The sequence below is a fragment of the Pleurodeles waltl genome, chromosome 6 (genome assembly GCF_031143425.1).
Source record: "Pleurodeles waltl isolate 20211129_DDA chromosome 6, aPleWal1.hap1.20221129, whole genome shotgun sequence".
Taxonomy (NCBI): Eukaryota; Metazoa; Chordata; class Amphibia; order Caudata; family Salamandridae; genus Pleurodeles; species Pleurodeles waltl.
In genome coordinates, this window is record NC_090445.1 from 80968668 (window position 1) to 80980916 (window position 12249).

Genomic DNA, 12249 nt, shown 5'->3' on the forward strand with positions numbered 1-12249 from the left:
ATTACCAGTGGTGAATGGATTTCACCCAAATAATAAAGAAATTAAACGTAACCCCTACTCATACCCCAACTACCCAAATTACCCCAACTACTTAATTACCCAAGACAAACTCCCGACAATACAGAGACAATTACAGTACACTCAATAGACAAAATACAAGTATTGACACAATAATAAAATAAAATAAACTCAGGACACAGAGCAATGTACACAACGCACACAGCAAACACTCCACAAATTCAGCAGCACCAAAAATATCCTCACACAGTCACAGGGAAACAGACTGTAAGTGAAAATGAAACTACGCTCACTGTAGCATGTTTGCAGACAGGATGTCCTGGTACATCACTTCCTGGGTGCGTGTGTCAAGTTTTTCAGTCATGCGTCTTTTTTTTTATGCATGGCGGTTTTGCATCGTATTTTCACACCATTAGTGTGAAAAAAGCCTATGGATGTGACATAGACACATAGGGCCTTTGCGTCTATTAGCCTAGGGGTATTGTATGGCAAATGTGTGAACATTTTTCACGCATGACGGTATTACGTGGATTTTTGCATTGTGTCCTTTGAGTGTACCCTGAGTGACTTGAGGTGCTACATATGGTGTACAACTATGGTGTATATATGTAATGGCAACATGTGGGTGTATGTCCAGCAATGTCATTACGGTGACAATGGGATGTTGGACCTATGGGTTGGTTTGTGAGTGTGCTGAATGCGATTACTGAATACCTCATGCACATATGCATGTGTAGCTACACTGTGTCCACAAACATGTTGGCACATGTGTGCTATGTGTGTATACATGTGTTCGTCAGCTAATTTTGGTGTGGACCACATTGTTATGTTTGAGATACAGATGTACACATACCTACGACACCAAACATGTTTGGTGGCCTATGTTCAACACATGGGAATATATGTGACGACCATGTAAACTTTTACACACAGTACTCAGTGGACTTAGACTGCATTAACATCACGTCAACCCAGCCAATTTGCCTGTGTATGTGTGTTCACTCTGTGCTGTGTCATTGGATTTCCCTTCATGTTGCTCTGCTACACATGTGCCATTTCTGCCCCCATGCACTGTACTTGTTGGACATGTCATGTATACATGTGTTATGTAAGACTGGCATCTGCCGTGTGTGTGTATGGACATATGTTTTGTGATTGCTGTCACATGTGACAACAGTGGTGTGTTCATGGGATGTGAAACCTCACATTACATTCTTCCTGCATAAACACATGTTGCCATTTCACAAATGCATGTGTTGTCACATCAGTGCCATCCATGTTTCCGTATGTCAGAACACATGTGTAACTCATTTCTGTCAGCCACTGATCTTGTGAAACCAATGCCCTACTTTTTTGTTAGGTTGCCTTTTGCTCTCAATCCATACACATTTCCATGGCTGAGCCAATACAGTGGTCCATGTGTGCTGACATATGTGGCATCGGGTTAGTAATGACAGTCACAAACAATGGCAAATGACTGTGTCACAGTGTTGAGGCCTGGCATAGCTGCCAGCCTTCTCATATCACAACAGAGTGAGTACCTATAGCAACACAAAACCATGGTTGCATGTGAAGAGGTAAGTCAAAGGAACCCCAGTTTAATCACATCCCTGTGCACATGCATCAGGCCCCTGACAATGTCATATGTTCATGTAGCTAGAGCAGTGGTGTGTGGATTCATTGAGCAAGGACCTAGCCTCTTCATGTTTGCCACTCAGCAGTACTTTGCACACTCCCCAGCAGACACATGCACAATTGTTGTCATACAGCCCTGTATCTCACATTTACCATTGCCGTACTTGATGTCACCTTTCCCCTCTCACGTACATCACTCTGATGTTGGACATTTTGTACAGGTGACATGTTTTGATGTCCTTAGCATTCCCTTGGGCATATTTTTGGGCCTAGTGTCTCTGTTGTGACTTCAACATTGGAAACATTCCAGGGTACAGATGGTGTTACCTGTCGCAGCCTCCTGTCATGGGGGCATGCGATGGGCAAAATACTATGATATGCAAGTGGGCAACATGACTGGGTGATGTACTGACCCAGTTGCCCTCTCTGTCCATATGTGAAATATTGACATGTAGACATTGATGTGTTCTATAGTCTATGTGTATCCATTCTCCTTGCATTCCTGCACTATTGGTGAGGCATGTATTGTCACCTACATTGCTCCCATTCTTCAGTCTGTTAGCACTTTGTGCACATCTCATACTGAAAAATTGTCTACATATACATGGACATGATGCTGTTGTGTAGCCATTTTAGTTATAGCTCCATGCATGTTATTTTAGCACACTAGCCCTGCCGCTGTACACTTTAACCTAGATATATTTTATTCAGCTTTGTTTATTATTTTAACAATAGTCACATTTACAGTCTTGTTTTATTTCTCTCTATCTAGCTGTTCTTTGCTTAGGTCGGCACTGTGTTCTTAAACAAGCACTCTGCTTCTCTCAAAGCTGCAGTGAAATAGGTTGCCAGTAACACGTGGTAAGGTTTTGTCTCTGGTATTTATAGAAACTTACACATCCTTACATATGGACGTTTTCTCAGAACCTCAGATGTTTTATTATAAAAACACTTCCCTGTCCCATGCAAGTTAGAGGGAGATTCCAGCCAGATAACCACGACTGTATGCTGATTGCTGAACACCTCCCTACAGCTGCTTATGCAGACTTCAGGCCTTTGCTCAGGTGTGGGGGATGATGTCTTCCCAGGGGAACCTCAAGGGCAGAACTAGAGCTTAACATGTTGTGCTCTAATATAGCCTAGGTAGGGATTAGTCTATTGACTCTAGTGACAATATGGTAGCATTATTTCTATGCTTCACTCTCCTTGTCACAATTTTAAAGCTGTCATGCTTTATCGTCCTGGTGATTGCAGTATATGCATTAGTATCTAAGACGCAGTTACTTCATTAAAACCTTATTAAAACATATACTGCCTCTGTATGTCCTTGTATATGTGAGACTAATGTAACTGAGAGAAACAGATGAGATCTGAGTGACCACGATTTCCCTGAAGAGTCAATTGTGTTATGCCCTCGGATGCCCAATCATCCCTGCTCTTGGGAAGAGATGAGGCATTGCTAGTTGTCTGAAGCAAAACCCAGATTGGGGGGACAGGTGTCACCTGTAGTAGGTTAGACTCAGTCTTCCACACCACAGGCGATTCTGCCGCTCAAATCCAGTAGTCTTGTTAGAATAATGAGAGCCTACATGACAATGCAACATGTGACTTGTGTTTATGGAAGATGTTTACATCTCCTTCTCCTGCCAACTTGATAGGTACAGTTCCATTGTGTGTATTTGTGAGTTATCATGTGTTACCCACACACATGACATCACTCCTGCCACACCACTTTGTTTGTCTCCATTTGACATCCCATGTTGTATGTATAAGTATGTGTGGGTGTCTGGAAGCAGTCCATCCAATATGTCCATTGGACGTGTGTTAGCATTTCCCCCAGCATGGCACAGCCTAGGTAACTCTTACCATGACTGACTGATATTGAGGTGCCCCATCATCTCAGTGCTGGAGAGTTTATTAGCCAATTGCAACATATATGAGTAGGTCTACTCCCACTCTGTTTGGCATTGTGTCTCAGACAAATTTCAACAATGCTGGAAAGAGTAGCACACCCACACCTGTCTGCGATGTTGGAGGCCACGACATGTATGGGACTAATTGTCTATATTGCCATCATGCACTTGCCCTGTCATGTGAGTGACAATGGGTGATGTGTGGTGTTTTGTGCTGTGTGATGTAGTTGTACACAGCATACTAGATATACATGCTGTCACATCAACCATAGTTGATCCTGGCAAAACCGTTGCTACCTAGAACATACTCCCATACATCAGTATGCACATGTTTGCCTAGATTTACGCTAGCCATGTGTCAGGACAGGAGATTTGTGTGAAATGTTTGCACCTTATGTACATTATGATCATTTGCTACTGTAACTACATTCAACCCAGTTGAGTATGTGGTGATAAATTGTCCCAAAATATCCCTGGGTGGTGACAATGGCCATATGTTTGGATAGTGATTCTGTACCCATAGCTGCTTATGTAGTTAAGGCAAGCCATTGTGCACTCCACAGCCAATGTATGTGTGCCATACGTGAGGTCCAGCACACCATGTGCCCTGGTTGTGCACATTGGCAGTGCTGGGACACATTTCCATGGTTACACTGTGCATGCTCAGCATGGGTCATTGGTTACAATCCCTGGGCTTTAACTGAGGGACCACAGTTCACAGTGATGTACCACCCTTGTCACACATGTACCATGCAGGCAATGCTACTGTCACCATGAATTGTGACAGTGTATTGTTACTACATGACTTGTTATGTATTTGGTGACAGCCCCTACCTCATGTATGCCCCCTTGCATTCATCCCGTTATGGATGGTGTTGTTGTGGTGGATTGGCTAGGTATGGACACCTTTCCCACTTGACGGGACAATATATGTGGTGGTGCATGGATCCAGACCTTCAGGATCCACTGCCCGCAAATTACGTGTCACTGATATTTGATATGGTGGCAGTAGACCCACTAATGTCACAAAGGCTGCTGCTACCATACAGGTCACCTTTGTGTTACCTACCTGCTCACTGTGGTTAGAGTCACATTCCAATGGAGTATGTATTCAAGAATGAGTAGACCAAGAAGATTCAGGTGCAAAGTGATTAATTAGTGCTATTTAGAAGGTGATGTTTGAAGTACTGTGGTCATGTGTAGAAGTTATCCACAATATGGCATCTCCTGCGAACTCCGGCTGCAGTGTTAATTTGTTCCCCCTCCACATGATCTGCTCCATCATCATCCTCATCCTTGCTGCGAACATCATCCTTTTCATCCCAGGTGATATTTGTCCGTACACAAAGGTTGTGCAGGATTGCACATGCCAAGATGATCTTACAAACAAGTGGTTGAGCATATAAGAGGCTTCCTTCTGTCAGGGCCAGACACCTGAACCTGGATTTCAGGATGCCAGATGTCCTCTCCACCAAATTGTGGGTTTTCCTGTGCCTCTCGTTGTAGACCCACTGCTCCACCGATGTGGGATAAGCAAAAGGGGTCATCACCCACGGCTGGATGCCATAACCTTGATTAGCTGCAATGAATACAGAGGAGATATGCTGTTAAGTGTTGATACTGGCTTGGTACGCCCCATGGCAGTTGTACTTTTTCATTAGAGATGTGACACAATCTTGCTTGTGGTGTACTGTCTATTCCTGTTCTTGTGAAATGGTTTCTTTGAACTGTGTTGATGGACATGGCAAACTTGGGTAGTGGCTCAAAGGCCTGGGAAGTTTTTATGTTGTTCCCAGAAGTGACGGTCATGATTTGGGCCTATGTGTTGTGTAGTCTATATTTGGATCAGTGTACTAGTCTTACATGGCACATACCACTTCCTAGCAGCACAATGGTGTCAGATGTTGATAGAGCATTGTTGCCCTACAAAGCAAGATAGCGCTGTCCTTTTTGACATATTGCACTATGCAAACAGTGTGACACTTAGGAGCCTAATTTTGAGCACCTAGCGCCACCAGAGCATCACTTTTATAGAAGCTCCGGTGGTGCTATGCCCTGCCCCATATTTAAAGGTGGTGTTATACCATTTTTTGTTGCTTGATGCCACCTTGTGACTACGGCCCCTTCACACACAACCCTTTGCACGGAAGGGGCGAGCAATGGGTGTTGCTGTGGGTGTGCCACAGCAATACCCATAGCATTTTCTAGCTGTCTCTGATTTTAGTAGATCTGAGGCAGCACCAATACCTCACCCCACCCCAGGGGTGGCATTAGCAAGGCACAACTAGTGGGATACTTTTATTCCTCCTCGTGTTTTACCAAATTTGATGTGTGCTGCATATTGCTGCACGCATAGTAGGAACAAAATGCCAGATATGGTAGTTTATGTGCAGGAAGGTGTCCCTTCTCACACATGAACAATCACAGCCCTCAACGCAGACATCCTTGCACGATGGTGCAAAGATGCCTGGGTTGGTGCTGGTAGCTAATTTTTGCACAAGCACTGGCCACAACACAGGGGTGTGCTGCATACTATTAAATTAGGAGCATCCCTGCATCATGTAAATGAAGGTAGGCTGCGTGGCCTATTTTGGCACAGTGTTGCACTCTGTCATTTCCCGTAAATGTATGTGCCCTAGTGACCCTTTGTGGCAGATGGTGGTTGTACCAGCCATGACCTGTATGGGAGTGTGTGTCCCACATTGGTAGGAAGAAGTAATTTTTTGCTGAAGTTTTGCCTGCCTTCTATTACATGATTTCTGACTGACACTTTCAACAAATGCATGGTGCAGGCTTTGGGAGATGGCACAGCTATATTTCAAATGGGTCCCTTAGTACGGAGAATATAAGGTCATGCATCTCCACTATACACCTACCACATCCGACTATGTCATCCATGAATTTTAGTGATTTTTCCACAGACACAAGACCATGGTGGAGCATTTCTGGTAATTGGAACAGACATGGTGTTCTTAGTGGGCACTATGGGGCGCATGTGAGGTGACACTGGAGTAGGTGCTGCCCCATTTCTCATGATTAAACCCCACGGTCTTCAAAGTGAAATATTTTTGTATACGTTTGTGTGGGACTCAATGCAGCAGACAGGTGTATGTGAACACAACAGGAATGTCAGACATGTGTATCTGATGTATACTTGGTTAGGGCACCACTTGGGTGGCATTGGATTTAGGTTCTTCCAGAGGCTGACACACCATGAGTTACGTGGGACTGTGCCTATGTGTGACTTCCTCAACATGACCATAACCTATGCCATTGACATACCTGTGCACGTCTTTGTTTGGGGTAATGTGTGTGTGTGATCTGTATTTAGTTGTCAACCTGTGGACACTTGTAGTGATTTGTGAGCAACTTCGCCATGCAAAGGAGACTTGGCTCCACCTGTCCACACGTGGTTTGCCAGTCAGGGTGTTGCTGTGATATGAAGATTTGGGTGCATACAAATGTGACATGCAATGTGTGCAGTGTGGTGTGGCAAGTGGCTTATGTGTTGTTGCCTGTACATCTCTGTGGCCCTGCCCATGTGTATTTCTTGTTGAGTTTGTCTGGCTTGTCCTTTCTGGGTAGTGTGTTGTGTGGTATGATTGGTATGGTGACTTACCTATGAGTAGCCCATTGCTATATTCGCCATCCTGGAACCGCTGGTTGATGGTGCAATGGCAAAAGATATATGCGTCATGGATGCTGTCGGGATATTTCCCCAGGATGTTTGTGAAGAGCTCACGGTGGTCAATGATAGCCTGCACATTGATGGAATGTGTGTGTTTGCGGTTCCTGTAGAGGTGTTCCGCTGCTGCAGGTGACACCAGTTGGACTTCGGTACAGTTCATTGCACCCAGCACATGTGGAAAGCCAGCTATCTGATAGAAACCTTGCTTGGTCCCATACTGCAGCTGCTGGGTGTTTGAGAAGCAGATGTGTTGTGACGTGAGGTGTAGGATTGCGTCCAGGACCTTTGGTAGGCAGACGGAAAAGGATGACTGGGAGATACCAGCCACTAACGCACCCGTTGTCTGGAATGATCCAGACACCATCATGTGGAGGACAACGAGGAATTCTGTAATGGGTGGGATGTTATGGGGAGTTTGCAGCCTTGCCGTGATGTGTGGTGCTATCAGGTGCAGCAGGCATACAATGGACTCCCGGTTGAGTCTGTACACCCAGACCAGATCTTGTTCCCTCATTCCTAAAATGGTGATTCGCTGTCTAACAATTCTCTCCTTCCTTCTGCACTGTCTCTGTGGCTGTTGTGGTGGGGTTTGAGGTTGCTGCAGTGGTGGTGGTTGGATCTGCTGTCTTTGCTGACGTCTGCAGCATGTGCCAAGCTGGAGCAGTAGAACTTCCATGTTGTCCTGGCAGTTTCCAAGGCTCCGTCTGGGTTTTTTCTATGAGTGGTGGTGTGTGAGCCTCTTTTTAACGCCTGGGCCTGACCAGGCGTTAATGTTTTGCGCTATTCGTACTTAGCTCCATTTTTTCAGTCCGCTTCCCTCGTTAGCGCCATTTTTGCGTCGGGGATAAATATGGCACTAGGGGGTTAGCATTGTGTTTAGGGTGAGAACGCCTACCTGACATCTCATTGACGCAAGGTGCTTTTGCGCATCCTAAACATGGCGCTAACTCCAATATTTTGATGCTAGATGGGTCTAGCATCAAAATATAAATAAGGAGCTAGCTATGCACCATTTTATCGTCAACATTTTTTATGCTAATAAGGCGCAAGCCAAGCATAAATATGCACCTTGGTGTTTGTAAACTTGCGGTCTCTGTTCACTTTACTCGGCTTTACATTATAAAAGCGAACTTAAAGTGAGAGAACCTTTGTTGGAAGTTTGCCTTTGTCACTTTTCTAGCAACAATTACTTACGTTGCTGAGGACAAAAGCTTACAGCATGCATCATTAAAATATTGCGTCTTTCTTTTCAGAATACATTCTGGCCCTTCTGCTTTTTTGCATCTTTTCTGCTACCCACCCACGTGCACACTACACCTGACTGTCTTAAATGGTTAGGGTCTGCTTTGACGTGCTGCCATTGTTTAACAAGCAGGCTTCAGGGCACTTGGCTTATATATCGGTGCCTTTCCTCGCTACCTACATGGATGTGTGACAGCACTGACACCACTCACTATCCATATTTTGTTTCCCATGTCTTGTTGTGTGGTGTAGGTGTTGCCTCGATCAATATATTTTTAGGTTAAGCTCCAGTGCCAGTTAGCATTTGGCCATGACACGCCTAAAGCAAAAGGCACCGTCAATACACCAAAAAATAAAAATAACTCCTGTGTTCTGGATAATATGCTGTATGTCTAAACACTTATAAGGTCCAAAAGGCGGGACCTATTGGCTATGCCAATGCTTGCTTCCTTTTAGTCTCAGCCACGCTGCACAGTAGTAGCGCAGCTACATAATATTCCTGAAAAGAATACATCGCCAAAGCCATTAGCTCTCGAATAGGCGAGGCTAATTGCCTTTGTCAATGCTTGTTTGTTTTGCTGCCTGAGCCTATTTTCTTTCCCAGCCCGATCCCGAGAACATTCTAGATCAGATCATGTACGCAATGGATGTACACATAACAAGTGTTACGTAATCTTGGCAGCTGGGGCTGAAACAGGCTGGTGGGGCGCTTTCACTTTCACTTTCGGTCGTGATGGGAAAGTCGGAAACCTAGGCTACCTGTTCCCACAAGACACAAGGCTCCACTCCCTGCTCGTGCACTTGTTCCAAAGACCGTAGGAGATACTGGCAAGGTCCAAGCACCGACGACCGACGTCTCTTTACTGAAGGCGAGGGGCTGCCCAGCTCATGCCAGGCAAGTGAGCATGACTCAAGGAGGGAGAGAGGGAGAGGAAAACGTGGGAGCAGCAGATGAAGCGCGAGTACGCTAGGAAAACAGTGGGAAAGTTCTGCAGATTTGGGGGGCAGAAATTAAAAAGTAGAGGGAAGAGGGGATGGAGCATGAGAGAGAGGCAAGGTAGGACGCGGGCAAAGGGTGGAGGGGATGAAAAAACTTACTAGGGAAAAGAGGAGGCGGAGAGACGGAGTTTGGAAGGAGGCCTCTCTGTTGCCAGGGTAACCAGGTGTAGGCTCGTCGGGTATAAATCATGGGCACCAGGTGTGTCACTGGAAGTGCTTTAAATGGACGGGTACTGTCCGGTACTGAGTGCGAGTACCTGCACTACTCAGCACTGCTGCAACTCATTTAATGGGAGAGTACCGGCACTTCTCAAGTGGAAACAGGTACTCGGAAGAGTATCTGCACTTGACATTTCTATTTAAAGCACAGGTCAGTGCCATGCCTCAGTGAAAGCAATGCTTTAAATGGGAAGGTGTTATCAGGTACACCGTACCTGCATTTCTTTGATTTGGAAGGGATAGCACCGGCAGTGCTCCAGTGCTTTTATCGATGGGGGACAGGCACTTCTCAGCAGCAAACTGGTACTCTGTGACAAGGAGTATCTGCGCTTGTGCATTTGCAATTCAAGCACCTAGTGGAATCCAGGGCCGGCTTCAGGGCGATGCCAGTGGCGTAACAACGCCACCCGCAGCACCCTTCGTGCCGTGACCCCCCAAGCTCCAAGGGTCCCCTTCAGCATTGGGCTTGAGAGCTCCTGAATAAGACCTGAAGAGGGCCCCCTCAATGTACTTTGCATGGGGGCCACCCCAAGTTTTGTTACGCCACTGGGCGGTGTCCAGCTCCGTGGCACTGGGCGAAGAGCTCAGGAGGCGCTGTATTTGGAAATGCCTTTTATGGCGTTAAAAGCACCTGCTGCCTTGCACCCCAGATTTTTTTCAGGAAACAATACACACGTTAAGATATCTCTGGCGATTAATCTACATGCTGAAGAGAGGCCAAGTCACAGTTTTGACCGTCCATGAAGTAGAACGGAGAGGAGTTATGCCTGCTTCATACCGTGCATATCACTGAGTTGTATTTTATGTAGATAGCTCAGAGGGTTACTGCTTTTGTCACGGAGGTCCTTTTGTTATGTGTGGTTCATAAGTTACAACCCTGACAGAACACAGCGAGCTATGAACTGGCCCCACAGAGCTACACGAAAACTGCATGTATGACCCTGTGGTCCTGACTGCCTTAACATTTCTTGTGTAACATTGACTTACACTACACTTATGCGATTCATTGTCTCTGTATAGTGTGTGTGATGTAAAGTGCTCTGACGCCCTACAACGAGCTGAGCAGCGCTATAAAAGAAATGGACTAGTTGTGCGAGAAGGGCTACGGAGAGATGAGGGGTGCAGTTGGAGCCCCCTGGAGAAGGCGGTCACTTACAACAAGCATCGGGGTGCTTTAGGAAAGAACAGACAGAGGTAGAGATACAAGTGGAAGAGGGGAGCGAGCAGGGCTGATATGAATAATTTCCATGGATGCTTTGGGATCCCAGAACAGCCCTCGTCTCTGCACAAACTCCTGTTAGCACCGGGATTGGATTTTCGCTCTTTGCTTGGAGCTGGGCCTGAGTAATGACCCTCATTGCTCTAGGTATGAAGGCGAGTGATGATTTGCTGTTTTGATTACTTCTTAGTCTGGTCAGATTGAAATGTTGCACAGCATAATGTGCCGGTGCCCAAAGCTCTCCTCTGAAACACGCGACTTTTGAAATTAAGTGTGCAGCACGGAATACTGAGGCAGCGTAACCCTGAAGCCATCTCAGGCCCCTTTGATCTGTTTACAGCCACTCCCTGACCCTTCAGGTCTCTCTTGTAGCTTTGTGCTTTCTCCTTTTGTGACTCTTTTTCGGTGTTCTCTTATTCCGTCTTTCCCATGTGTGTCTTTTGCTCGCAGTAAATGCTTGAGGCAGAAAAATAAGTGCCGGTGCCCCGCACCGGAAACCACCGTCTCAAATTAAGCAGAGTCCTCCAGCACAGGTGCATGGTAGCAGTACCTGTGTCGCTTCTTCAATGGGACCATTCGTGAAGTTCTCAATAGAACACAACACCCTAAACACCAGTTGGAGTAAAAGGGCTCCCAACGCCCCCCAAACCATCTTGTGTGTCAGCCCGGGCTGCTGCAGCCTCCAGGACACACAGATGTTTAGCCGTTTTGCTTTGTATTTTAAGTGCATACAATACACAGTGGAGGCTGATCCTGGGCAGGGCCACAACAAGTATTCTGCAACTATTTTGTCGGCCTTTCACCTTCAGGCAAGCACATATAAAATATTAAGCACAAACCTTTAATTAAAAATTTGTGTCAAAATAGTCAGTGGGAAATGCATTATTTTATCATTTGAAAGCTACATTGGTTAATGGGGTCACAGCTGATATCTGTGTGTGTGTAAGCAACAGTCACACAACTGAGTCCTGTTTCTGTGTGTGTAAGCAGAAAGTCATACAACTGAGTCTAGTTATCTGTGTGTATAAGCAGAAAGGCACACAACGGAGTCCAGGTATCTGTGTGTGTGTAAGCAGACAGTCACACAACTGAGTCCAGGACAAGTATCTGTGCGTGTAAGCAGACAGTCACACAACTGAGTCCAGGTATCTGTGTGTGTATAAGCAGACAGTAACACAACTGAGTCCAGGACAGGTATGTGTGTGTGTGAAAGCAGACAGTCACACAAGGGAGTCCAGGTATCTGTGTGTGTAAGCAGACAACACAACTAAGTACAGGACAGGTATCTGTGTGTATAAGCAGACAGTCACACAACT

At 45.8% G+C, this 12249-nt stretch overlaps 1 protein-coding gene across 1 annotated transcript; it reads right to left on the reverse strand.

The window, feature by feature from the left end:
• Positions 1-4759: 4759 nt before the first annotated feature.
• On the reverse strand, positions 4760-7930 carry LOC138301490 (putative nuclease HARBI1). Its single transcript, XM_069242002.1, has 2 exons — positions 7186-7930; positions 4760-5145 (listed from the first exon to the last, which is right to left on the reverse strand). Exons 1-2 carry the CDS (start codon positions 7928-7930, stop codon positions 4760-4762), a joined length of 1131 nt encoding a protein of 376 aa, XP_069098103.1.
• Between the last annotated feature and the right edge of the window lie 4319 nt (positions 7931-12249).